Source organism: Notamacropus eugenii, chromosome 1 (genome assembly GCF_028372415.1).
Source record: "Notamacropus eugenii isolate mMacEug1 chromosome 1, mMacEug1.pri_v2, whole genome shotgun sequence".
Taxonomy (NCBI): domain Eukaryota; kingdom Metazoa; phylum Chordata; class Mammalia; order Diprotodontia; family Macropodidae; genus Notamacropus; species Notamacropus eugenii.
In genome coordinates this window covers 534,851,513-534,879,430 of record NC_092872.1, presented here as the reverse complement: position 1 = coordinate 534,879,430, position 27,918 = coordinate 534,851,513, and the positions used below count along the sequence as shown (strand labels likewise).

Here is a 27,918-nt window from a genome sequence, read left to right as displayed (position 1 = left end):
CAGCTTTTGTTAAGTGTACTAGTGTAGAGAATTGTTGTCTATCTTAGTATCCTCCCCACTTTGCTCCCCCCCCAAAAAAGCCCAAAACAACCTCAAGGAATTCTAAATGAAATGATTTCTTTTACCTAGAATGAGTAAGACCACTACAAAAAACTTCCTTCACCATTTGTATTCTTTCACTCTCTTTATACCTAAATCTAGATTTTTAATTTATCTCTATCTCCAAAGTATTTCCTTTATAAAAGGAAAATAAAAAGCAATGTCTTGATAATTAAATATTTTTAATAATTTAAAGTTGGTATATCACTAAAGTATGTTATAAAATTAAACCTTGGGTCTAACAATCATAGATTTATTCATTGATATTCTGATAAAAGAGAAGCTTGAATGCTTTATATTTTAATTGTACTTGTAATTTCTTGTTTGGCCTGGACTTCTGATTTTATCCACATAAGGAACTCCTCTTGTGGAAGACCGTTGGCAGCTCCTTTCTCGATATTGAACAGTGGCTCATCTGTAACTTAGTAAGGTGATTACTAAGTTCACTGTGATTCACAGAGGTTAAGAGCCTTTACCAGGATGAAACACGGGTTATACATCAGAGCAGAAAATGAACCCAGGGCCTACAAACTCGAAGGATGGCTCTACCTACTATCCCATGAGGCTTCCCACAAGTCTTTACATATATGGATACAAACCTACAGTTTATGGTAATCACTAGGTACAGAGACTGAAGAGTGAATGACTGAAAACAAAAGGAGTGAATCTTATTGTAAAGTAGAAAATCAAAATTTTCAGTTGCAACAAAATTCAAACCCAAAGTCAAATTTCAACCAATTTTCTCCCATAGGTACATTATATGGAACTCAGTACCACGTAAAACTCCAAATACATCATCTGAGAATAAATCTGAGAAATAAAGTATTTTCTCTGGGTGAGATTTTATCTGAAAAGATGGTTAGGCTGCTCTATCACAACACTTCAAATAAAAGACACAGCCTCCTACTTAAAATTATGCAATCTGCTACTACAAGTCGAAACATGTTTTAGCATGTCACTGCTATGATAATAACTGCCTATTTTTATAAGTTATGGAAGAAAATCAGTCATTATTTTAGTCACATTGTATATTTAATTTTACTAACAAAGTCAAAGCTGAACAAGAAAAATAAGTTTATCAGAGGATGGCTTTGCTACAACATTCTCTGACATGGTTTTTTGAATAATGATGCAATACCAATCATTCTGAATGAAGCATGTATAGAACTTAAGTATTTTATGGTAGGAGTTAAGTGAGTACCATTGATTAAGGCAGGCAGATAATTCTTAAGTAATGGAAAAATGTCTTAGTAGTTAGGCAATGCAGGGTTTCTTTTACTGCTTCTCAGGTTTTTTTTTTTAAAGTACCAATAAAAATAATCACTCTCCTCCCAACTCTCCCCAACCCCAACCTAAACAAAAGAATAAATAGACAGATAACCTTTAAGACAATTTTACTTTTTTTTTTTTTGAGTGGGGATTGGGAGGAATGTCTATAAACGGTTAAATTTAAAACTGAGTTTTTGTATATTTTAAAAATGTTTTTATATCAGATTTTTTATACAATTTTATATCAGATGTAAACTAAAACTTACACAGCTATCTTATTAAGTCCACTGACCAAAATATTAACAGTACCTAGAAGTTGTAAACGATCCTTGGCCATGACCAAATTAGTCATCATTTTAGCTTGAAGACGTCTAGCTCTGTCACACTGATCACCTAGGGGTAGAAAAAAAAAAATCAAAGTTCATTAAAATATGTTTCTTTACAGGGATACAATCTAGAGTTTCATGTACAATATAAATCCAACAAATTCTAGGAAGTTATGAAATAACTTTTTTAAAAAGATTATTTAAATTAGTAGTCAATGTAAGAAAGTTCTGGTACAGTAAAATAATTTAGATTATTCCTTGCAGTTGGTAATGGGACTTGGCCTGTTATGGCATTATTCATATCTTTCAAAATAAACCTTAAGTCATTTTCTTCAAAATCTTATTCTAAACCATTAGCATAAAATAAGTAATCTATAAAGGGAGACTTTGCACATGCTAAGTAGATCCGCTAAAAATTCACATTATCTAATTTTCATCAGGACCTCACTGCTGCACTGAAATCCTTTTATTCTTCCCTGACTTGATCTTCTTTTATAACCTTCTGAGCAGTTCTTTCAAACCATCTCTCCTTCAGCAAGGAGAAAAGAGTCTGTCTTTTGTGAATTTCAACTTCTCTCTACACCATCTCCTATTATCTACTACCCCTTTGCTCCTACTTCTGACAAAGTAGTTCTGCTCTTTGTCAAGGTCAACCATGTCCTTCAAGCTATGCCTCCAATATTCTTTGGGTGTTTGTCCTTCCAACATCCCTCTTGCTCTGACTTTCATTCCCCTTATTCACCAGCTCTTCCTTCTAGCCTCTGAATCTACCCAGGTCTCTCCATTCTTTAAAAAGAAAAATAAATGTTCACTTGATCTTCATGCTATTGTTTTCCAGTCTCTCTCAGTCTACTTGTCTCTCTCCTTTTCACAGCCAAACTCCTAGGAAAAAAAGGTGTCCAGTCTCATTCACTTCTCAACTTTTTGGAATCTGGCTTTCCCATCTCACTACTCAATCTAAACTGCTCTTTCCAAGGTCACCAAACTCTCTCAACTGCTAAATCTCTTAATTCTCAATCTTCCTGACCTCTCTGCCGCATCTGACACTGCTGAACATCCCTTCTCTTTCATGGATATACTTTCCTCATTCATTGTCACTTGGTCACACTACTGTGTATGAATAAAGGACATAATCAAATCCCAGAGTCTCTGAAATCGATTCCAAAAGCAGACAAGAATTACTCTAAGGTATTCCATAGCCACTACTCCCTATTTTGTTACATATAATTAACTGTAGTGAAGCACGTACTAAACTTTTGGTTTCTAACTTTAATAAGAAAAAAATGAACTGCACCATCAAGCAAAAATAAACCTTGTAAATAAGTGTAATGTTAAGAAAGATATATACACCAACCCAGAACAATACCTTACCTTGTCCTGAGACTACAACAGCTATTCCTTTCTCTAGCTCTTCAATTCCTTTCTTATACCATTCCACAGCTTGATCCTTTTGTCCTGCTTTAAAATGGAAATATTTAATATTTACTAAGTACCAATAGTATACCAAAGACTATAAAATAAAAGAAAGAAATTTAGTGAGAAATTCTAATTAAATAAAAAAACTGAAAATAATACATTACCTGAAAATACAAAGAAATTTGTTGCAAATAAACTGCAAATATATCTTCAAAAACAGTAATGAAAGGCAAATGTGGGCCTAACTTTTTCCTTCAATTTTATTATGGCAAAGATTGTATCATAAGAATATCTATGAGATAATTCAAGATGAAATACAATGTTTTTACTGAGATACCAAACAGTAGAAAGAATACTAATTAAGTCAAAATAGCTGGGTTTAAGTTTTAGCTTTATTATTTACTAACCATGGTGCTATGGGCAAGTCATGCCTTCTTTGAGTGTACGTTGTCCCATCTATTGGTAGACAGTATTCCTTCCACTACTTTCCTGACAGGGTTATCTTCAGGAAATGGATTTGGAAGTAGAAAAGCACTATAGAAGATATTGTTACTATAATTTCCTCATTGTTATTACTATTATTTCTTAAGTAATAGTATTTAAGAAATAGTAATAAACTCAACCTCCCTGACAGAGAATTAGGCACAAAGAAATTTTGGGGGTAGAAAAGCAGTATCAGAGAACAGACTAGACACAGGACAGACACAGGAGTGGAGAAGGCAGTAGCAAATAACAATAATATCAATAAAAACAAAGCTACACTAATCAATTGTCAGCTCTGCACTAGGGGTGTCCACTGCTACTGTCAATTCATGCCTGGATTACATAGAAAATGGAGTTAGGAGAAGGATTTATCAAGCAGTATGACATACACTGCACTTCCAGCTTAAGTTCTTCCATCCTAGTGCTGAAAAGTTTTACTGGTATTCCATAGATTACTGCAGGTAACATAAAGGTTGAAAGGTATTGCAACGTAACAAAAACATGTCAATTTACAGTCTATAATACTTCAATCTGCCCTAAACGTCTTTCTATTTCCTAGGAAATATCTCAAAAGGAAAGAATCTTAGTGTTAGAAGGGATCTCAGAGGCCTTCCAACATAATCCATATGTGAAAAAAAAATCCTATAACTGATAAATGATTATTTAACTTTTTTGCCAGGGAAATCCACTAAAAGAGAATTTAACTTTGATCTGAATGATAAAAATTCAATTCAATTAAACATTCATTAGACACCTGCTATAAGGTATGTGCTAAACAGATAATAACAATAAATCAACAGTCCTAACCTCAAGGAACTTACTGCATGTAAGTCAATAATCAACTATCACAAGGGGATAAAACCACGTTTTCTCTCCATTAGGAGCAACTCAATCAATATTTATAAAACAACTACTCTAAGTCAGTACTGTGCTAGGTTCTGAGGGAACAAATACAAAGAATGAAACAATCTCTATTCTGAAAGTTCTCACAGGACTAAAAATCTGTTTATCTTACAATTTTGGAAGAGTAAGGATATTGCTTCTTAAATTTATAGTTGAGAACCCCAAATTTCCAGCGTAATATCTCTGGAAGTACATACTAGTTACTATGCCAAGCAAACTAGTGGTTATATAATTACTATTGTTAAAAAAGAAAAGGCAGGTTTCATTTTAACAAATTGCTTTTATTATTTGAATTTTAAAACTTTACAAACAAATGAATATCTAGATAAATTTAGTTTAAATTGGATGCTTAATACCCAGAATACACTAAGTGTGATATTTTTGACTTCTATTTTGAAATAGGCTAGACAGTGAATGTGATTAACTAGAAGTTTGCTGTTGTTTTAAATTTAAGTAAAACCATCAAGTTGATTTAAATGGAAAAATTATAAAATAAGAAAGAAAATCTGTTAACAATTAAATTTATCTTAAGTTTACTAAGATAATTTACTAGGAGAAACTATGATAGTTTTAAATACTTAATTTCAGAAAATTTAATATTGAACTAACCTGAAAAACAGACTTGTCACTCTTACAACGTAATGGTCTTTTATTTTCAAAACCTACTTTTTTGTAATGAAACCACATCTCTAGCATCTGTACCATCATACATCAAATTTCAGGCTTCTCTACTACTTTTAGGAGCTATACAAAACGTGCTTAAACATGTTCTTGATTACCTAAAGAACTTTTATCACTCATATTATAGTCAAATTTTTTTTTCTACTTTTTATTTTCCCACAGTTCAATGACAGACTCATTACCAAAACTGTAGATATCATTCCACAAGACAAAAGGAAGCTTCAAGATCTATGATATCAAATTATGAGCTAGGTTACTTAAACTTTGTCTCTGATTATGCTAGTGACTTCTTACACTTCAGTTTCTTTATGTATAAAATGGCCTTCATAATAATAAACCATTTTCCTAGATTTGTTCAATGACTAAGTAAAATGCCTATAAAAAAGATTAAGCTCCTTGAAATAAGGGAGACATATTACACATATGGTAATAATATATTTCACTTGAGAGGAAGCCTAGTATAATCAATATATGGCCAGTAATAGAGTCACAAAGTCCTGTTTGCCCAAAAACAAAATTTGAGATGAGAATTTTGAGAAATAGAAGTCATTACTATATCACTTTTTAAAATCACTATACCACTTTTAAATGAAAATAATAAAATTAGCCAAAAATAAACAGCTGAAAAAAATTGTCCCAGCGATGATTTACATACCAAGTCTATGTCAACCTTAGGTAACTTACTCAGCAATAGAATCCCAAAATTAAGGGCCATTATCCATTTCATTTTCAGAAATTAAAGCAAAGCCAAAATTGGAAAAAAAAAATGTGAATAAAACATTAAGTTAAGAGCTGCCTATAGAGAAGTAGTAGAAGTAAAACCTCAAAAACATTTAACTTATTTTAAAAACACTCTTTCATATGGCAGCAGCGTGTACGTGTTAGTCCTATTAGTTCTATAACTAGTTCCTCATAGAGGGCTTTTTCTTTCATTGTGAACCCTAGCCAACCAATTTCCTCAAGAAGAAAGACTGGAGAATAGAAAAAAATATTTCCAAAAGACTTGGAAAAAACCTTCAGTAGCTACCTTGTGACTATGGCATATAATAAAAATTCAAGGCCCCAAACTAATTTCTGTCCATCCCAGAGTGAAGTGGCCATTCTCCAAACTGTCCTTTCTCCAATATCCATAAATGTGTTCTTTACCATCCCCTGTACCCAGCAGGACCTTTCATATGTCAGACTGCTGAACACCATGAAGTCTTCCCTGACCTCCACTCCCCTACCCACCTGGATGTGAAGTCAGAGAACCTACATGCATATGTTGGTGCAAAACTTGTGAATTCAGACTAAATGTTATCTAGGAGCCTTTCAGTCTCTAATTTGTATAATTCTTGATCCTTCCCTGCTCCAATCTCTAATGACAGTGCAGTGTTACCTAAGCACTTAATCACAGTCTAACTTACACTTCAGTTATATCATGATGCTCCAATGTTGTACTATGCCTGTAAAATCACAAAAGACCCAAAGGAAGGGTAAAGATGTAAGACAATGAGGGAGAGTTTATAAAAACATGAACAAGAATCTCATAAAAGGAGTGGCCCGTAACAGTTGTGAGTTGGACCAGTCAAAGACACACAAATGACACTGAACATCCACTGAAAAACTATAATTATGTACATGTCTCATCCCCTCACCTGCCCAATAAACTGTAAACTCCTTCAAGGTCTATGTCATTTTTCATGTTCGTAGTCCTAGACAGCACTTAACATAGAATAAAATTATGGGATTACAAAAGGGCACTGCAATCAGTAGACCTGAGTTTTTAGATATAGAGAAATTAAATGATTTGGACAATTTTTATAGATCATTAGTTGATCAGAGCAAAAGTCAAAATTAACATAAAATCAGAAAAATATAACATAACAAGACACTAAGTGCAATTAAAAGAGTCTCCAAACTGATCTATTTAAACAGGTTATTGACTCCTAGAAACTGGAAAAAGGTAAAATACGTTGCCTCTGAATATCACCATTTCTTAAACAACTTTAAATAATATAAAATAACAGCACCACAAAGAATCTAAAAGAGCCCAGAAGCAGCCTAAGCCAGCACTTTGTGACTAGGAAAGAGATGTGACAACCAAGGCAATATTAGTTTTAGAGTACAAACTCATTTGTAAAACATTACAGAGTGGTGTGAAAGAAGATTATTAATTTTATTTTTCAAGACAACGAAAAGCAATAGCAGGAGAGTCACAGAAGGCAAAAGAGATGATTGGATTATTACATGAGATTACAGAAAAGATCTTTCTGAAGGAGTGACTATGATATGCTTCAGAATGGATGAATGACAGAGAAGGTCAAAAAAGAGAAGATATACAAACACAGAAGCATAATGGGTTGAACCTAAAACTGGAATAATGCTTGTTCATCTATGCAGTTTTCATAGGAAACCATGTGCACCTAAGATCTGGTGACAGAGATTGTGTATAAGACAGAACCTCAATGAGAGGAAAAAGATTCAGAGCTTCAACGAGAAAAAAGTCACAGATTCAGACAGTTTCAAAAAGAAATGCAAGCTATTAAAAAAAAATGTGCCCTCAATTATTAATAAGAGAAATGTAAATTAAAATAACTCAGATTCTACCTCATACTTAACCAATTTGCAAAGATGACAAAAGGATAAAATGTCAACTGCTAGAAGGGCTACAGGAGAAGAAATACAGTAAGACATTGTTAGTAAAACTGAATTGTTCCTATCATTCTGGAAAGCAATTTGGAACTATGCCCAAAAACCATTAAACTGTTCATAACTTCTGATCCAGCAATATCAATCAATATTAGGCATATACTCCAAAGAGGTCAAAGACACAGGATAAGAATGCATCAGTTCAAAAATATTTATAGCTGCATTATTTTGCTATAGTGAAAAAAAAAGGAAATAAAGTGGAAGCCCACCAATTGAGATATGGCTAAACAAACTATGGTATGTGAAAAAAGAATGAATATGACATATTCAAGGGAAGAGGTATGAAACAATGCAAACTGTAACAAGCAGAACCAGAAGATCTATTTACACAATGACTACAAGAACGTAAAGGAAAATACCTCTGAAAGACTCCAGACAATGATCTGTACAACGATTCTTAGAAGACTAATAACTAAGAATGCCTCCCAACTGTTGACAGAGGAATGATGTACTACGTGTTCAGAATGAGATACAATATATTTATAAACACAGGTAATGTGCTGATTTGTTTTGCTTGACTGTATTGATTGGCAGTCTAGTAAGAATTTCCATTTGGGCAAGGAGGTACTAGGTAATAATAATGATGCCAAAAAAAAGAATATCAGTGAAACATTTAGAAATACACATAGGAGAACTTAAGTAATTTCAGATAAGCAGGACAGTTTTGTTTTGAGAACAGTTTTATTGGCAGGAATTTATGTTAAATCTAGTACACAATTTTAAAAAATGTTTACTCACAATTCAGTTTCACATACAATCCTCTATTCCATTCTTCTTGTATGTTGAAATGTTTGTTTCTTATTTGTCATGTTTATAATAAAAAGAATTTTTTTTTAAGTGGGAGAGGAGAGAAAGACACCAACCACACTTGGAGAACTGGAGTGAGAATCACAGAGAAACTCCCACACAAAGATACAACCCAGGCTCCCTTCAATGTTATTCTTCAGCTGGCTAATGGTTATTTCTTCATTTCTTCACCAGAGGTAACATCACTGCAGTAGAGGTGTTTATATTTCACATTTGGAAAACATTACATATGGCTGCTGTTCAGGAACTAGATTACTGAGCATACTCAACAAATTTATTACCCCAGATCTATCAATACCTAGATGCTAAATCTACTCCAATTTGGGATTAAAAGCCTCTTTAATCCATCAACACGTGGTGGCTGCACATATACTCAGCTTTTTATCACCACAAAAACACTGTGGTCCTTCCTTGCTTGCTACAGACCACCTCTCTCTCTCTCCCTCCCTCCCTTCTTTTTCTAGTTCCTCAAACCTTAAACCCAGTGCACTCTGAAGCCCACAGGCTGGACAACAATAGGTCCATGCCCATGCCCTAATGGCTGGCTTAGAGTGATCATCAATAGTAACAGTTTCTCTTTCCCTCCCAGTATGATTTACTTATTTTTTTTTTTTTAAAAAGGCCTATTCACTCAATGGGCCTTACCTCCCTCTATGTGAATACCTGAGAAGGCCTAGCCTAAAAAAAACAAAGTCTCCCACTGCATCCTGGGCCATCTCCAGTCATCCTGAGGAATATCTGACCACTGGACCCAGATGGCTCAGGAGAAGATAGTGAGGCTGGTGACCTTGCACTGCCGTCCCTCACTCAAAACAACATCAAGTGCAAGTCATGTCATCATTTCTCTGATGTCATGGTCTTCTTCGAAAACGAAGGACGAGCACAACAGACCACCTAAGGGAATAGATTTGAAAACCTGAACCTATTGATAAAAGTGAAGACACTACCAACTTTCTGTTCTGCTTCACCAAATCATAAGATAAAGAAAACACTGCCTTATCACACCATAATCAATGGGCTCACCTTTAGAACCAGGGCCTAAGACACCAAACTTCTTGCTACCACAACCTCATACAGAAGCAGGGCCTCTAACACTAGGCTTGCTAGAATCAAAGGGGAAGTTTCTACGTTCAAGCAAATTTCCACCTGTGTATCATCCCTTTACATCTGGCTGAGTCAATGAAACAAGCCATGAATTCACTTAGCCCCTGCAGTCATGGTCATCAATCATTTATAAATCTATACTCTCAACAATCCAATCTCCCTTCCAAGCGCTTGATTGAAAATCCATCATCACAGTACTTTTGAGCACCAATCAAATGATACTATTTCCCTCACTATGGCTAGTAAATTCTCACTTCCTCTCCTAATCCTTTGGATTCTGAGTCACCTATCAATCCTGCCAAGCAAAAACCCCTTCTCCTGATACCACTTTCCAGTTTCTTATCTCACCTCATTTGGGAGATACTCAGCATCTGAGTCTCTATTAAACTCTGCTTCTTCTTTCACTAGAATCCCTGTTCTCTTAGTATATGTCTCAGAGACAATCTCCTCTCCTAATACATCTTCTTCTATTTATAGGAATTTGGCTCCCCTATAGGTCACAGCACCTCTGGATCTCTTCTGCAGAATGAAGAGCACTTTCTCTCAGGCCACTGAACATGTTGAACCAAACAACAAACAAGCATACTTATTACTCCTAGTTACTCAGACCCACCTTTTACTGCCCTCACTTAACAAGTTCTTTCCAATGAGGTTCAGCACATCTATTTATATCATCCTATGCAGATACTTGTTTAATTTATCTGCCAACCTGTAAATAATTTCCCCTCCTTTGCTCAAGAAATTCAGCACCTGGTACACAGGGTTCCTTTACTTCTAACCCTTGTCCTCATACTTGGGAACTTTAGTATACACACTAATGTCTCTCAAAGCATGCGGGCCTCCAAATTTTTTAATCTCCTTACCTCCTATAACCTACACCTTCATTTCAACTTGGCCAAACACAGTGATGGTTATGCTCTTGATCTCAATCAATCAACAAGTACTTATTAAGTGTTTAGTATGCGCCAGGTATTGTGGTACACACAAAAATGAAATAGTTATTGATCTCAAGAAGCTTATATTCTATCACCATCACCCATAATTGTTCCACTGCCATAATCCAGAACTAATTTTTTCTCTCCACTCACCATCTAGCTTTCCATCTTTCACTCAGCCTCATTACTCTTAAACCTATTCTTCATCCACTCCATGACTTGCAATCATTCTAAAATACCCTTCTCTACCTCACTTTTCTTCCTCTCAAGTACTGATCTGATTGTTAAAGCAGTTCAACTATAAAACATTCTCTGCCCTTGAATCCCACACCCATTTGAACTATCACTATTCAAAAATCACCAAACCTCAATCTTGCCATCCACCTGGCTCAATTCATACAGTGCTGAATGCAAATGGAAGAAGTCACAAAGCAGTGCCTACTAATTCCACTAAAAATTTAATTTCTAATCTCAACCATGCTCTCACTGCTGCACAGTAATTCTTTTATACTTCTCTGGTTATTGTACTCTAAAGAGTAGCTATTACAAACCTCTTCTCTCAAGTGTTTTACCGAAGCGTCCAACAAACCTGATGCATCCTACCATACTCCGAAGTGTGGCCCAAACTAGGTTAAAATGCAGTTCCTATCTGATTTTAATGTGCTAATGTATTAATAAAAAAAAAAATACATAAACATGTCTAGTTTTCTAAGTCAATATGCAACCTGCAGGGATTCTTATCTATGGTTTAGTGCACTCATTTCTATCTAAGTTTGACTTCACTGGTCTACAACAGTGGTATCAAACTCAAATAGAAAGGGATCTCCATAATCCCCATATTGACTTAGAAAACCACAAATTAACATTAAACGTAAGTTGTGCTGTATTTTTATTTATTTTCTTAAACATTTCCCAATTACATTTTAATTTGATTCCACCCACTTGACTTGAAGTCAGCTTCCAGTTTGACATCACTGTTCCACACCACCCCTTATGCCTCCATCTCACTTAAAGAAAACAGAACTCCCACTATATCCCTATATTATACTTCAAAACTGTTTTCTCCTCCTTTGTTCTAGCCCAAGATGAAAAGTTGGCTCTCCTTCCCAAGGTAAAATCCTATATAAATACACTTGATTCTATTCCCTCCAGGAGTTTGTCCCTTGGATCATCCCCATCCCCTCTCTTTCATCTTCAATACCTCTTCATCTATTGAATCCTTATCTACCACAGAGCTGGCTAGGTTCCCCATCCTTTAAAAGACCTTCTTTTCACCCTGCCATGTAACTTGGTACTTACAGTATCATCTTATATATATCCTCCCTTCCTCAAACTTCTAAAAAAGTAAACTAGATTTGTCAACCCTTTCTCAAATCCCACTCATTTTTCAATGCCTTGCATTCAGTTTTTCAATTACATCTCTCCATTGAAACTTCTTTCCAACGTGTGATGGAAAACACTATCCACATCCAGAGAAAGAACTTTGGTGTCTGAATGCAGATAGAAGCATACTATTTTCACTTTGGTTTTTCTTTCTCATAGTTTTTCCCTTTTGTTTTAAGTCTCCTTTCACAATATGAGTAATGTGGAAATATGTTTAACATGATTGTACATGTATAACTTTTATCAGACTGCTTGCTGTCTTGGGGAAGTGGAAGGAAAGTGTTGGGGTTGGAAGCTCAATTCCGTGTGGACAGTCTCGGGAGGGTAAAGGTGGGAACTTCTAAATCTTAGAGTTCTCACGAGGCCCCCCCCCCAGGAAACGGCTGGGAATCGAGGTGAACCGAGCTATCTCGTGTATTTCCACCTCTTCCCGTGAGAAACGTGATGGGAGAGAGCTCTCCCCGTCCTCGAGATTGTCCTGGATTGGAGCACACCTAGTTACCTAACAGGCACGGTATTCAGATGCAAACTATGCCGCTGCAGGGTTTAAGCAGGATCAGGGAAGCCTGAAAGCGCTCTTAGCACGTGAGGAGCCAAAGAGGACACAAGGCTCCGCTTTTCCTCTTCTCCTTCTCTCCCCTCCCCCTCTCTCCCCGCTTATACTTCTACTTCCAATCTCTTATTGTAAGATCTTTGCCTCCTTGGGAGATTCTTCGTTCCCTCCTAAGGAAGAATTCCCCTGCACTTGTAACTAGACCCTGAAATAAAGCTCAACCCTTGTTCGACTCTGGAACGTCCTTTCTCTCATACGAGCATCCAGTTTGGCCAACCGAAGACCTCCGATAGAGGTAAGGGAAGACTCGGGTAGCCCTCAGGCCTCTAGGTCTGGCAGGAAAGGAACAGAGAAAAGTTAGGAACTCAAAATTTTACAAACCTTAATGTTGAAAACTATCTTTACATGTAAAAAAAATACTATTAAGTGGAGGGAAAAAAGAAACTTCTTTTTCCAAGATTAACAATATCTTAATTGCTAAATCTGATTATCTTTTCTCAGTCTGCATGCTAATTATAGCTATAATAGCTACCATTTATATAGTGCTTTGAAGTTTACAAAGCAAATATTTTTTGTAAATATTTTACAACTATTATCTCCTCTGATCTCTACAGCCACCCTGGGAGGCAGGTGCCACTATTATCCACATCTTTATAGATACGAAAACTGAGGCAAACAAAGGTTAAGTAACTTGACCAGGGTCACACAGCAACTAAGAGTGGAAGACCAAATTTGACTCAGATCTTCCTGACTCCAAGTCCAGTGTTCGACCACTGCGCCACCTAGCTTCCTCTGTGCAGCTGCTACTTTACTTCTTTGAAGCCTTCGAGACTCACCACCACCACCGCCCTACTTCCTGATTCTTACATATGGAAGACTACTCCTACAAATCCTTTTTTTCTCCACCAACAGTTACATCACAACTCCTAATCTCTGACTGATCTCCCCCAAGGATGTATGCTGGGTTCTGTTCTTTGTATACACTCTTTCTTGATGATCTCCATCAGTTTCCATGAGTTAAATAATCATTTCTAGGCAGAAATATCACATACTAGAGGTGGTTACACAATTTTAAAGGCCATCACTACACCATGGAGTCTCCTATCCTCTCACCTCCTCCCCAAAGAAACATTTGAATCTATCCACAGAATCATCCTAGCCTCTGCTAGATGAACTTTCACTTTATCTTGATGACAGCCTTCACAACCCATCCTGGTCGTCTACCAAGCAGACTCCATTATAATAACCAATCCTACCCTCCACCACTCCAAAGAACCCTGGACTCTATAATCAACAATCAATCTATAACCTGGCATATGAATTTTTCCTGTTTCTTCACCCATTCCCTGGCTCCTTCCCCACTTTCTCCTTCCCAATTCATCTGCCCTCCTATCTCTTTTATGTCAATCAATCAAGATAGCAATATTCATTTAACACCTATTTGCCCTGCACTGTGCTAAACACAAGGATTACAAAAAGAGGCAAAAGATGGTCCTGGCCCTCAAAGAGTTTACAGTCTAAAGGGGAAGACAACATGCAAATAAATACAAACCAAGCTATATACAGGACAAATAGGAAATAACAGAAAAGTATTGGAATTGAGAGGGGTTAGGAAAGGCTTCCTGGAGATGGTGGGATTTCAGTTGGGACTTAAAGGAAGCCAGAGTAGAGAGAGTAATCCAGGCATGGGGGAATGGTCAGAGAAAAATGCCTGTAACTAAGAGATGGAGCATCTTGTTCCTTAAACAGTAGGGAGGCCAGTGTCACTGGACCAAAGAGTGCGTGTTAGGGAGTAATTTGTAAGACCGGAAAGATAGCAGGGAGTTAGGTTACAAAGAACTGTGAATGTCAAACAAAACATTTTGCATTTGATCCTGGAAGTAACAGGGAGTCAATAGAGTTGGGGGAGTGACATGGTCTGACCTACACTTTAGGATAATCATTTTAGTGGCTGAATGGAGAATGGACTGGAGTAGGGAGAGACTTGAGGCAGGCAAACCCACTAAGCAAACTTTTGCAAAAATCCAGCCATGAGGTGCACTAGAGTGGTGGCAGTGTCAGAGGAGAGAAAGGATGGTGAAGAGGTGAAATCAACAGGCTTTGGCAACAGACTAAATGCGGATAGGGCATGGAGATAAGATAATGAGGAGTTAATGATGACTCAAACCTGAGGGACTGGGAGGATGGTGCTGCCCTTTACAATAACAGGGAAGGTAGGAGTAGGGTAGGATTTAGGAGGAATGATAATGATTTGTTTTGGACATATCTGATTAAGATGTCCACTCTATATTCATTTTAAGATTTCTAAGGCAGTTGGAAATATGAGACAGGAGATCAGCAGAGAGGCTGGGGCAAGATAGGTAGATTTGAGAATCATCAACATAGAGATGGTAGTTAAATCCATGGTAGCTGATGACAACACCATTTAAAGTAATATAAAGGAAGAAGAAAAGAGGGGCCAAGATCCTGGTGGACACCTACAAATAGAGAGTGTGACCGGGATGAGGACCCAGCAAAGGAGAGTGAGGAAGATCAATCAGATAGGTAAAAGGAGAATCAAGAGAGTGGCACCCCAAAAACCTAGAGAGAATAGAGTATCAAGGATAAAGTGATCAACAATGTCAAAGGCTATGGAGGAGTAAAGGAGAATGAGAAAAGAGAAAACTCAGAGATAAGAGTTAACTTTGGAGAGAGCAGTTTGGGTAGAATAAGGTCAGAAACCAGATTGTAAATGGTTAAGAAGAGAGTGAGAGAATAAAGTAGATATTGCAGATAGTCTTTTTGAGGAGTTAAGCCACAAAAGGCAGAAGAGATAGAGGACAACAGGGACGGAAGAATCAAGTAAGAGTTTTTTCAAAATGGAGATGTGGGTATGTCTGTAGACAGTAGGAAATGAGCCAGTGGACAAAGAGAGATTGAAAATAAGTGATTAAGTGGAGATGACAGAGGAAGCAATCTACTAGAGGAAACAGGATTTGAACATGAGGGGGTAAACTTTGGCAAGGCTACTTCATTACATGACACAGGGGTGAAGGAGGAGAAAGTTGCAGAAGGCATCTCAGTGATAGGAGATGAGGAAGTCAGGAGAGGAGGGAGCTCATAGTAAATGGTATCAATTATTTTTCTGCAAAATATGAAGCTATGATCACAGCTGAGAGGATGGGGGACACTTGAATTTCCAGGAGCCAAGATGGCAGAATAAACTGTAAGTGCTCTCACCCTCTCCTTGTTGACCTTGAAAAACCCAGAGACTATTTCCCCAGGAAAAATCCTGGAATAGTGGAATCAGCAGAAGGGGAACAGCGGTCTCTCAGGGAAAGGATAGAGAGATCAATGAGAAGAGTACCTCTGGCTGTGGCTGCAGGGGACTAGTGCAGGATCAGAGACATCCCAGCAAGCCTGACCTCAGCAGTCCAGGAGGAGATCCTGAGCCCCAGGGGGTGGAGCACGTAAGCACTAACACCAGGACCCCAAGCATGCCTTAGCACAGCCAAGGGCATTCAGCAAACTTCAGTGCAGACAGGGGTTCACCAGCTGCTGAGTTTGCCTGTTCTCTATCACAGACCTAGGGGAGGAGAACTCCTGAGACTAGATGACTCCTCCCCTACACCTCATGCAATAAGCTTCAGTGTAACCCTGGGGGAAACGCAGAAAGACTTCACCTGGCCTCAGCCTTGGTACACATCAGCCAGCTCAACACCAGGTAAGCTGCAGCATTCTAGCTTCTTGCTGAAAGAACCAGAGACCACAACAAACAAAGCCTCAAGTTCTCAACATAAGAAATGTGGGACAGAGCCCCTTGTGCCCCAGAAGCAGAGATCCACTTTAAAAGCCAGGAAAAAGGCAATCATCATGAGCAAGAAGCAAATCAGAAAAGCAAAGACCATAAAAATCTTACTATGGGGACAGAGAGGATCAAAATATGAATTCAGAAGAGTTTAGCATTGACACTGTACTCACATCTAAAACCTCAAAAGGGACTATGCCTGGTCTCAAGGCCAAAGAGTTCTTGGAAGAGCTCAATAAGGATTGTAAAAACCAAATCAGAGAGGTAGAAAAAAGCTGGCCAATGATTTTAAAAATATGAAAAACGAATTCACTGAAGAGAACAGCTCCTTAAAAAGGAAAATCAGCATTATTGATCATATCAACAACAAAACTAAAAGAAACCATATGATTATCTCAATAGATGCAGAAAAAGCTTTTGACAAAATAAAACACCCATTCCTAGTGAAACACTGGAGAACATAGGAATAAATGGAACCTTCCTTAAAATAATGAGTAGGATATACCCAAAACCATTAGCAAGCATTATATGTATTGGGAATAAGTTAGAAGCATTTCCAATAAGATCAGGAGTGAAACAAGGATATCCATTATCACCACTGTTATTCAATATGGTACAAAAGGATGAGGGAGCAATTGGAGCTAGATGAAAAGGTTTGGAAGAACCACTGTGAAGAACAGAACAGTGAGTTGTTGAGAACAGAACAGTGAGTATGGTAGAACTGCCTAGCAGAAATCAGTGCCCAATTGAGGCTATGTTACATAAATTTGTAGTGGATCCATTCAGAGCAGTTGAATGATTTTCTTCCCCATCGTTCAGCAGCAATTGTGTAGGACTGAAGGTAGTAAATGGTAGGGTGTGAGTGATCCAAGGCTGAGGCTTGGCAGAGCATAATTGGTGATATGATAAAGTGGAGCTAGGGACTCAAGAGAGGACAGTGTGGAGTCGAATTAGTTCACCAATGGGTTAGAATGGGGAAAAGGAGGACAATGTGACTACTGCAGGGGAGATGGCCTAAGAGAGAATTGAGGGGTCAAAGGACTGGAGGTCATCATGGTATGAAGAGTAGGATTTTGCAAGGGAAAGCAAAGAGTGAAAAGCCAATAAATTATGGCTGAATAAGGGGATTTTGAAATTAGTGAACATGGAAGTAGTACATTTGTGAATGATGGCAAGATCAAAGGTATGACCATCTTTATGTGTGGTTGACATGGGGTGGAGAAGCAGCTCCTGGGAAGTGAATAGGCTGAGGAGCTGAATGGTTAGAGAGTTTGAAGGAGAGTCAATATGTATGCTGAAGTCTCCCAGTATGAGGCAAGATTTGGAGTGGAAAGAAAAATTGTGAGCCATATGCCAAACTTTGAGAAAAAAAGGGAAGTAATTTGGGGAAATAACAGCTATCAGGATTTTAATTGGGTAGTAGATAAAAAAAGAGCAAGAATCTCAAAGCAAGAAAGGTTACTAAGTGATGGAGGTAGGGGGAGAATCTGAAAGTGGCAATGAAGAGCAAGGAATATTCCAACTTCCCTGCCTCAAGGAGTGAGCTAAGAGGAATGAGAGAAAGTGCAGCAAATACTAGAAAGGGTGGCCCAAGAGGCTATGTCATCTAAGGCGAGCTAAGTTTCTGTAACAGTTAGTAGACAGAAGGTGTGAGAGAGGAAAAGACTTAAGATGAAGGAAAATTTGCTACCCTACACAGCAATTATTCCAGAGAGTACAATGGAAGGGTTGGGTGGGGTTAGGATGAAAGCTTGGGGTGGAAAAGTTGACGGAGATGGAAATAAGGAATAAGGTGGCAAGGGATTGTAGAGTTGGGTTTGAATGATGATCTACATGAGTTCAGAATCAATGAGCTATGATGAGTATGACCAGGTGTGAGAATATTCATTGCTGAGCAGAGATCAACACTTTTTCCAAAGGAAGCTGGCAATCAGGCTTCAGGCAAGAGCAGAAATGATAAAGGGAGGACACAGTTAAGTCGTCAGATGAGAAGTTTTGAATCACTGGTCCTCTTCCCTCCAAAAAGTGAAGATTAGGCAAAAAAAGGGCACAGCAGGAGATGTAGGTGGAACTTGCAAAAAATGAGAAAGAAGTCTTGTTCTCCATCAACTTTCCTTTTTCTCTCCCCTTAGATGACAGGCACAGATGGAGTTGGAAGGCCTGAAGTCAAAGGGTGGGTTGCCCCTCTTTGCATCCCATTTAGGAATTCTAGGATAGCAGTTAAGAGGTGGAAGTTGCCTTGTGCTGGCACAGATGGAAATCATTGCTTCAGGCAGGGAGAAGTCCGTTAGGACAGATGGAAAAACCTAGCTTGGTGCCTTGCCACCTTCCTTCAGTAAATACACAACCCAAAAAGAGACAGAAGACACCAGGCAAACAGTCATGGGAATGCTTCTAGAAATTGCTCCTAGAAATTAGGAGAGCAAGGAATAGTTTACTTGTCAGATCTACGGAGAAGGAAGAATTTATGACCAAATAAGAGATAGAAAAAAATTATGAAATGCAAAATGGATGATTTTAATTACATTAAGTTGAAAAGTTTTTGCACTAGTCAATGCAAACAAGATTAGAAGGGAAGCAGAAAGCTAGGAAACAATCTTTACAACCAGTGTCTCTGATACAGGCCTCATTTCTAAAATATATATAGAACTGATTCGAATTTATAAGAATACAAGTCATTCTCCAATTGATAAATGGTCAAAGGATATGAACAGGCAGTTTTTGGATGGAATAAATTAAAGTTTTCTATAGTCATATGAAAAAAATGCTCTAAATCACTATTAGTTAGAGCAACGCAAATCTAAACAAGCCTGAGGACCACATCACACCTATCAGATTGGCAAACATGACAAAACAAGAAAATGATAAATATTGGAGGGGATGTGGGAAAACTGTAACACTAATGCATTGCTGGTCGAGTTGTGAACTGATCCAACCATTCTGGAGAGCAATTTGGAACTATGCCCAAAGGGCTATAAAATTATACTTACTCTTTGACCCAGCAATAATACTGCTTCTAGGTCTGTAGACCTCCCAAAGAGATGGGAAAAGAACCCACATGTACAAAAATATTTATGACAGCTCTTTTTGTGGTGGCCAAGAATTGAAAATTGAGGGTATGTCCATTAATTGGGGAATGGCCGAACAAGTTGTGGTATATGAATATAATGGAATACTACTGTGCTATAAGAAATGATCAGCAGGTGGACTTCAGAAAAACCTGGAAAGACTTACATGAACTGATGCCAAGTGAAATGAGCAGAACCAGAAGAACATTGTACACAGTAACAGCCACACTGTTCAGTGACTAACTTTGAAAGACTTAGTGCTTCTCAGCAATGCAAGGATCTAAGACAACTCCAAAAGACTCATGATGGAAAATGCTATTCACATCCAGAGAAAGAACTATGGAGTCTGAATGCAGATGAAAGCATACTCTTTGCTCCTCTTCTCTTGTTCTGTTTCTTCTTTCTTGTGGTTCCTCTGATTAGTTCTAATTTCTCTTTATATCATGACCAATGTGAAAATATGTTTAATATGAATGTATGTAGAGCCTATATCAGACTGCACACTGTCTTGGGGAGAGGGTGGGGCAGACAATTTAAAATTCAAAATCTTATGCAAGTGAATGCTGAAAACTAAAAATAAATTAATTATATATAAAAAAAGTTGCTCTTAGAATCTCTATTTTGAGGAAAGGTTGAGGCCAGTCATCCTTTATTCCTCTCCTAGCTCTGTGTGACTCTTTGATTACTTTTTCACCTTGCCCTCTCTCCCACCTCTACTTTCAGCTCCCTTTAGAATGTAAGCTCTTTAGAGTAGAAACTGTCTTTTTGCTTATACAGTCAATTCTACTATAACCTGTGTTACCAAAACGAGAAATGTGTTCCAATGTAATTGATATTTTAGGAAATATTTTGAGCATGACAAGGATTTCAAGTTTGCTTCTACATGATTTCTTCCACTAGAAACAACAAAAATGCAGAAAACAGCACCACTTCACAATAATTCAAAAGCTGCAACCCTTCCAATGCCTACTTCCACAAGTGAAGTTTAGGTCTTTGTCAAGATAAAGTACAATCACATAGTATATATGTTCTTGTGCAGTAGCAGCTCTGAGTGGAGAAGGTCTGGCACATACCTTTCTACCATGGCCTTGGGCCCAAGGCCTGTAATTGCAGTGGTGACTACTCAATTTGCTTGCACAGCCTAGAGCAGCAGCCTCAAGTCATGGACACAGACATTATTTACTGTAGTATGGATTTCTTAATTTTAAAAATTAGGTTTCTATCTTTTTTTTTTTTAATGTATCACCAATGAAGTTTTTGAGCACTGTGCCTCTAACCCCATTTCCCCTATAGCTCTGTGAGATTTTTTTTACATGTTAAGGTGCTTTTGGAAAACTCCTAGATTGCAATGCAGCAGGATTGCCTGCATATCTATCCCCAGCACTGAGCACAGTACCTCACAAAAAATAAATGCTTAATAAATGCTTGTTGCCTTCATAGATTTTCAAGCTCTCAAACAAGGTACTATTCAAAGAAGGGCAAAGATCACCCGCCAAAAAAGTGGCCAAAAATATTAGTAACAACTACTCCATTTGTCTACTTTTTCTTCCTTATAAAACCTTTATGAAAATGATCCTCAAACATATTAAGGGAATTAACAAAAATTTAAGAAGGAAACAAGGAGGTATTAGTAGATGCTTCCTTACAGCAGACTACATCTTCTCAGTCACGCAATTGAATGGGAAGTATATAAAATATGAGTCTGTGTTTTCAATTGGTTGATTATAAAATAGGCTTAATGAAATAAAACAGGCTTAAAGATTCACCTCCAAAAAGGTATTTTCCACATAAGACAGTACAAGGTTCCTGGAACTATACAACCACAGAATTAACTTGTGTTCATCAATATTCTGATTATCTATTCAGCAAAGAATTAAAGAGGGACATTATGGCTCTGGAGGAGAAGTGAAGCTGGTGACCTTGCACAGACCTCCCTCACTCAAAACAAAGTGCAAGTCATGTCATCATTTCTCTGATGGCATGGTCTTCTTCAGCAAGAAAGGACAAACACAACCCTGTGAATAGACTCAGCTCCTTGTCTCCTGTCTGTCTCCCCCTCCCCTCATCTCCTCTCCAAAGGAAGGTAAATTTGAACGGCCAAAAGATGCCCAGGTGACTTGGGTTTTACTGGCTAGTCTCCCTTTCTCTCCCTTCCCTTCCCTTCCTTGAGCCTATTGTACTCTGAAGCTCAGACAACATGAGGCCCCAGCCCCCTGCCCAAAAGCTCTCTTCTGGACCCTCCTGGCTTCAGAGTGATTATCAATAGTAACTGTTGCTGTTTGCCTCCCAGCCTGAAGTCTTTCTTTTCCTTGCCTCATTAAAGGAGCCATGCCCTGACTACTTCTTAAAGAGGCCTATTCAATGAAGGGGCATTACCTCACCCAGGCAGCTAGGTGGTGCAGTGAATAGAGCACCAGTGCAGGAGTCAGGAAGACCTCAGTTCAAACCTCACCTCAGACACTTGACACTCACTAGGTATGTGACCTTGGGCAAGTCACTTAACCCCAATTGCCTCATCCTGGGTCATCTCCAGTCATCCTGATGAATATGTGGTCACTGGATTCAGATGGCTCTGGAGGAGAAGTGAGGCAGGTGACCTGCACAGCCCTCCCTCACTCAAAACAAAGTCAAGCGCAAGTCATGTCATTATTTCTCTGATGGCATGGTCTTCTTCAGCAATGAAGAAGAACACACACAGCTAATTATCTCTCCCTAAATGAGCATCTGACCAAGGTCTCCCACTGCATCCTGGGTCATCTCCAGTCATTCTGAGGAATATCAGGTCATTGGATTCAGATGGCTCTGTAGGAGCCAACACAACACAAGGACGAACACCACAAAAGAGGGACATATACTCATCAAAAAAATTTACTACACTTATGGAAAGATCCTGCAAGAAATTCTCTATAGACGAGGAGGTTACCCAGGTACTTCTCTTTGCAGATAATATTGTACTTGACTGCAGAAAACCCTGGAAGGCCAGATGGAACAAGAGAATCACTACCAGTAAAGAAATACTGGTTTAATAATCTACCCAGAAAAAAAAGTCTTCTGGACTCCAAATACAGCATTCTTTTTACTACATCCCACAACTAATCGATGGAATATAACAATTTCATTAGAATACTGTAAGTAATCCAAAGAGTGACGGTAAGAGATGTGATTAGTCACTAGTAAAACTATTCAGGGTAAGATTAAGTGAGAAAGCAAGGGAATAAGCATTTATATAAAAGTCTACAAAATGCTTGGAGTTATGCTAAGCACTTTTTTACAAATGTTTTCTCATTTTATCCTCACAATAACCCCACAAGATATGTGCTATTATTGCCCGATTTTACAGCTAAACTAAGGGAAAGAGAGGTTAGGTGACATATCCAGGGTCACACAGCTTGAAAGTGTGAAGCTGTATCTGAACTCAAGTCTTTCTGATTCCAAGACCAGTACTCTATCCACTGTGCCACTAGTTGCCTGTAAGTGTAGAGAGAAAACAAGCTTGGATATAATTACATTATCATGTACTACCAATCAAAAAAAAGAGAAAGAAATATAAGATAAGGAAAAAAACGGATCAGTTACATAGCAAGACAATGATTTAGAAAGTCATTCATTTTCATTCACTTATTTTTTTTAAAGAATTCTGATAGGACTTTAAAAAAGTATTATGGTATTTCATGAATTAAAATTAATTTTAAGATACTAAAAGCCCTAGGAAAGACCTTAACATTTGGGCAGAAATCCTTTACGCAAAAGAATCATACAAGATGAGATGTACAAAGAAGTTTCATTTAATACCACAGGGGGAGGGTGGGGAAGGGTGGTGGAGTATTCACACCAGTGAGATAATAATGAAGTATAAGTTATTCATTATTTTTATTTAGACATCGTGCTACAGTGAGAAGAGGAATGGGTTTGGGAATCAAAAGGCCAAGATTAAATACTAGGTCCAACACTTAACCAGCTGCATGACTGTGGGTAAACCACTTCACCTAACACTATTTCCTCATCTATAATATTTAAGATAGTACTACTTGGATTAGTTACACTTCAAAGAGCTATTGTGAGAAAGTACTTCACCATGAAATCCTATGCAAAGGTGAGCTATTAGTATAACTAGATTCTTTTTTCACTTGGTCCCGAATCAATTTCAGCGTTAAATAATGCTACTTGGCATTCCTTTCCTGTCTTCTTCCCTTTCCCTCCCAAATTACAGTAGTTGACAAACTCCTGTTTCCAAGTCCTTATTCTCAGAGAAGAAACATTTATTTTTAGACACCTTGTGGCTTAGAGTAACTCTTTGTAAGTGATAGATGCCTCATTACAATAGAGCAGTGTCTGTCAGTGTGATATAATGGAAAGAGGCCTGAACCAAGTCAGGAGATCAGGGTTCAAGTCCTGACTCCTCTCCTCCCTTTCTTAAAGTCAACTGCCCCTCTCCTGGGGCAGGTTGCTTCACTTGTTTGCACTTCACTTCAGGTTTCATATCTGTAAAAGGGGAATAATGCTTACTTCACAGAGCTATGAAAAAAGTGACAGACTATTGTGGGTTTTTTTTCTTTTTTAAGATTCCTCCTTTGCTATCCCAAGATATAATAAAAGTATAGAGAAATTGGAATATCCAACTCTTTGGTGATAGAAGCTTCTTCTCCCAGATCTGACTGTCACTCTTGTGCTCCCTCTACCCATAGATTACCTGATCCTAATTACTTCTAGGATTAAATACAAAGTTCTCTCTTTGACAATTAAAGCCTTTCACCAGGAGGCTCGAAGTGATTTTCAACTTTAGTATGCAGTTGTTGTGTTTGTCCTTTCCTTCTCAAAGAGGACCATGACATCAGGGAGATGATGACATGACTTGCAGTTGACTTTAAGAGAGGGAGGGCTGTGCAAGGTCACCAGCTTCACTTTCTCCTCCAGAGCCACCAGGGTCCAATGGCCAGATATTCATTAGGATGACACAACATGACCCAGGATGCAATAGGAGACCTTGGCCCTTTCAGACAAAAGTCTTTTCAGGTTCTCACTTTGAATGAGATAATACCCATTCAGTGAATTAGGTCTCTTTAGGCAGATATACAGGGATCACCTCTTGAATAAAAAAAAAAATCAAACTGGGAGGGGAAGACCTTCCAGATTCCTGGCCAAAACAGAAACAGCTACTACTTAGTATTTACTCACACTCAGTGCTAGGAAGGGTGAGGACCTATAATCCAATCTATCTTTGAGAAAGAAATCTAGGCAGTAAACCCAAAGGGAAAAAGCCAGCTTTTGGGCATCAAAATGTACCCTGCCCTGGGCAGAGCACGCCAGGTAGGAAGGGGAAAAGGAAGGCAGGGGAGAAGAGGGAAGCTGCTACTCATTCACAGGTTGATTATAAAATAAGCTTAATGGAATAAAATCGGCTTGAAGATTCACCTCCAAAAAAGTGTTCTCCACTAAGATATTACAAGATTCTTTAAACTATACAACCACAAAACTAACTTGTGTTCATCAATATTCTGATTATCTATATTTAGCAAAGAATTAAAAAGGGATATATATATATATATATATATACACTCATCAAAGAAGTTCATTACTCTTATGGAAAGAGATACTGTATTACTCCCCTCAAGTACAGCAGAAATGCCACTAACGTGGCTGCCACAGTAGTTCCTCACATAAGACATCCCATCTCCTTTCTCTCCCCCTTTCTTTTCACATGCTGTCATCCCCTATGCATCCGTTAGCCTCACCTCTGAGGGCCCTTGTTTCATTCAAAACCCAGTTCAACAGCTAGACCCATCAAATTTTCCCTGCTCTCCCCACCTGTGAGCTGTTTATCTCCCCAAAGTTAACTTATATTGTTTTATATTTACATATCATATCCCAATTTAAGGTAAGTTCTTTGAAAGCCAAGACTCTTCTTGGGTCTCCAGCAACTTGCACAATACCACAATACAGGGCAAGTGCTTAAAAAATGCTTTTTGATTGACTAATTGCGAATCACAGTGTTTTTGGTCTTCACATTTCCCCCCACTCCCCTTTGAAAAGTGAACAGTAACGCAGTGACAGAAAGTCGCTGAGAAAAACTGTAGTCTACTCTTTGCTTAGTAATCTAGAAAGCAAGTAAAATTGGGGGTGAAATGGGCAAACAAAACACAATGAAAACCATTATAAGAGATCCTGTAATTTCAAAAACAATTTCTATTGTTTCTAATTAAAACTTACCTTTTACATTAAGGTGATCCCTGTTAGGTTTTGGTTTAGGCTTTTTCCTAAATATTTACTCAACATTCATTTTTTAAAAATTACGCGTGACTGATGCTCTCTCTCCTTCTAGTCCTTCTCCGTTGGGAAGGCAAACAGTAAGCTATCAGTTCGTTTAGGCTTTTCCCACAATTTACATACTAGTATATGCAAGCCATTCAAATATTTCCCAAGTTTCCTTGGGGAGAGTTAGGTAAAATGAAGTAAATAAAGTCGGGAGTAAAAGTTACGCTACGAAAATCGACAAATGTACCCGTATACAAGTGTCAAAAGTCGCACCTGTCATTTTACAGTTGCTCTTTTAAAGGCCGGGAAACTTAGCTTTTGTTAAGCGAATACGAATGCAATAATAAAAACCCGATTTCCGTCGTAGGACCCCCGTTCCATTTTCTTCTTCCCTATATCTACTCTTATTTAAAACTAGACACAATCACCCCATCACCCATCGTGGTCGACAAGCTCCTTTTCAGGCAGCAGACTCTTTCGGAAACCCGGCCGGGCCTGGAGGCCAGTAAAGGTCGGCCCGGCCAGACGCCGCCTCGGCGTGGTCACCGCAGGGCAGACGGCGCGGCCATCGCTCCGGGCCGGCAGAAGCTGTCAGGCGGGGGGGGGGGGGGGGGGGGGGGCGGCGCGGCTGGTGACAGGGGCGCTCTCAGGTTCCCCAGGGGCCCCCGGATGCTTAAGGAGGCGGCAGAGTGCGCCCCACGGAGCAGCCACGGAGAGTGGGCTGGGGAACCCCCCTCCCACCTCCCCTCCGTTACCTTTCTCGTCCTCGTCTATGCGCAGGGCGAAGGAGATGTACTCGAAGGCCTGCTTGTGGAAGGCGCGGACCCGCTCGGCCTCCCCGCCTGCCGGCACGGGCGGAGGAGCCGGGGCCGAGGCCGCCGCCGCCCCCGGCCCGGTGGCCACCGTGGCCGCCGCCCGGGTGCTCCTCTTGGCGGCCATGAGGGCGCGGGAGAAGCGCTGGCAGAGCCACACGAAGAGGAGCCCCAGGTGGAAGGCGACGAAGCGGAGCAGCGCGAAGGTGGCCAGCAGCGGGTACGAGAAGTAGCACAGGTTCCGCTTATGCGGGGACGGGCCGGCGGCCGCGGGAGGGGCGGGGCCCGCGCAGGGGGGCGGGGGCCCAGCGGGCGCGGCGCTGCTGGAGCCTTTCTTCTTCCCTCTGCCGCCCGGAGAATTCATTCACGGCCCCCGCTGCCGCCGCCGCCATAACCCGCTGCCGGCGACCGAGCGGCGGCGGTGCTGGTGCCGGCGGCAGGAGGAAGAGGAGAAGGGAAGGACAGCAAGGACGGCTAGAGGGAGAGCGAGTCCTCCGAGCTCGCGCTACCCCTACGCCCCGCCCCGCCCCTTGCCTAGGTCAGGAGCGTCACCTCCCTTTCTCAGGGCCCCTCCCCAGCCGGTCTAGGTGTCGGGACTCGGGCCCTGTCCCGCCCCGCCCTCTCGGCCACAGTCTCGGGCTGTAGGGCGGTCACGCGCACGTCCTGTCCCCTCTCTTTCCGTTCATAGGCTCCGCTGTGAGGCGGGCACGCGCACGTTCCTCACGTTCTCAGGCTGCGTTGCGCACGGGCGCTTCGGTCTTTGTTGACAGAAGCCCCAGCGGTGCGCGTGTGCAGCCCTTCAGCCCCGCCCACCCTTCCAGGCTCCGCCTTCTAGAAACTTGAAACTCCCAGCTTGCCTTGCAGCCTTTTGGAGCCGGCCTGAATTCGAAATTATCTTAGCTTCTTGATGGGTTTTGTTTACTAACTGAGAGCTAACGTTTGTGAGCGCTTTAAAATTTGTAAAGTATCTGATTTGAGCCTCATCACATCCTTACTATTGTCTTCATTTTGGCAATAAAGAGGTTTAAACAGTGAGTTGTCTAGGGTCAGTCAAGCAGCTGCCATTTATGAAGTACCCACTGTGTGCCAAGCACTGGGCTAAGCACTAGGGGTACAAAGAAATCCTAAAACAAATGACCCTTCCTGTCAGGAGGCTTACAGTGTAAGGGGAGACAGCACGCCAAACCTGTATAAACCGGGCAAATGGAGGATGTTGGAGGGTGTCGGAGGGAAGGTATCAAGATAAAGGAGGACTGGGAAAGACTTCCCGCCTAAGGGGCACTTTGGTTCTTGAAGGAAAAGAAGCCAGGGAAACTGGGAGACCCAAGAGAAGGATGAAAGTTCCCAGG

At 39.6% G+C, this 27,918-nt stretch overlaps 1 protein-coding gene across 4 annotated transcripts in view; it reads right to left on the bottom strand.

The window, feature by feature from the left end:
• The window catches only part of SPAST (spastin), a 94,052-nt gene extending 66,920 nt beyond the window's left edge, over positions 1 to 27,132 (bottom strand). Inside the window, exons 1-3 of one of the 4 annotated variants that reach the window (XM_072634125.1) lie at positions 26,513 to 27,132; positions 3,066 to 3,149; positions 1,678 to 1,761 (exon numbers count right to left, since the gene is read on the bottom strand). In XM_072634125.1, the coding sequence (XP_072490226.1) occupies positions 1,678 to 1,761; positions 3,066 to 3,149; positions 26,513 to 26,933 (589 nt within the window). In that variant the 5' untranslated portion in view covers positions 26,934 to 27,132. Of the gene's footprint in view, positions 1 to 1,677; positions 1,762 to 3,065; positions 3,153 to 26,512 lie in introns of all 4 variants that reach the window. The other 3 variants (XM_072634124.1, XM_072634123.1, XM_072634122.1) reach the window with 3 other exon arrangements.
• Between the last annotated feature and the right edge of the window lie 786 nt (positions 27,133 to 27,918).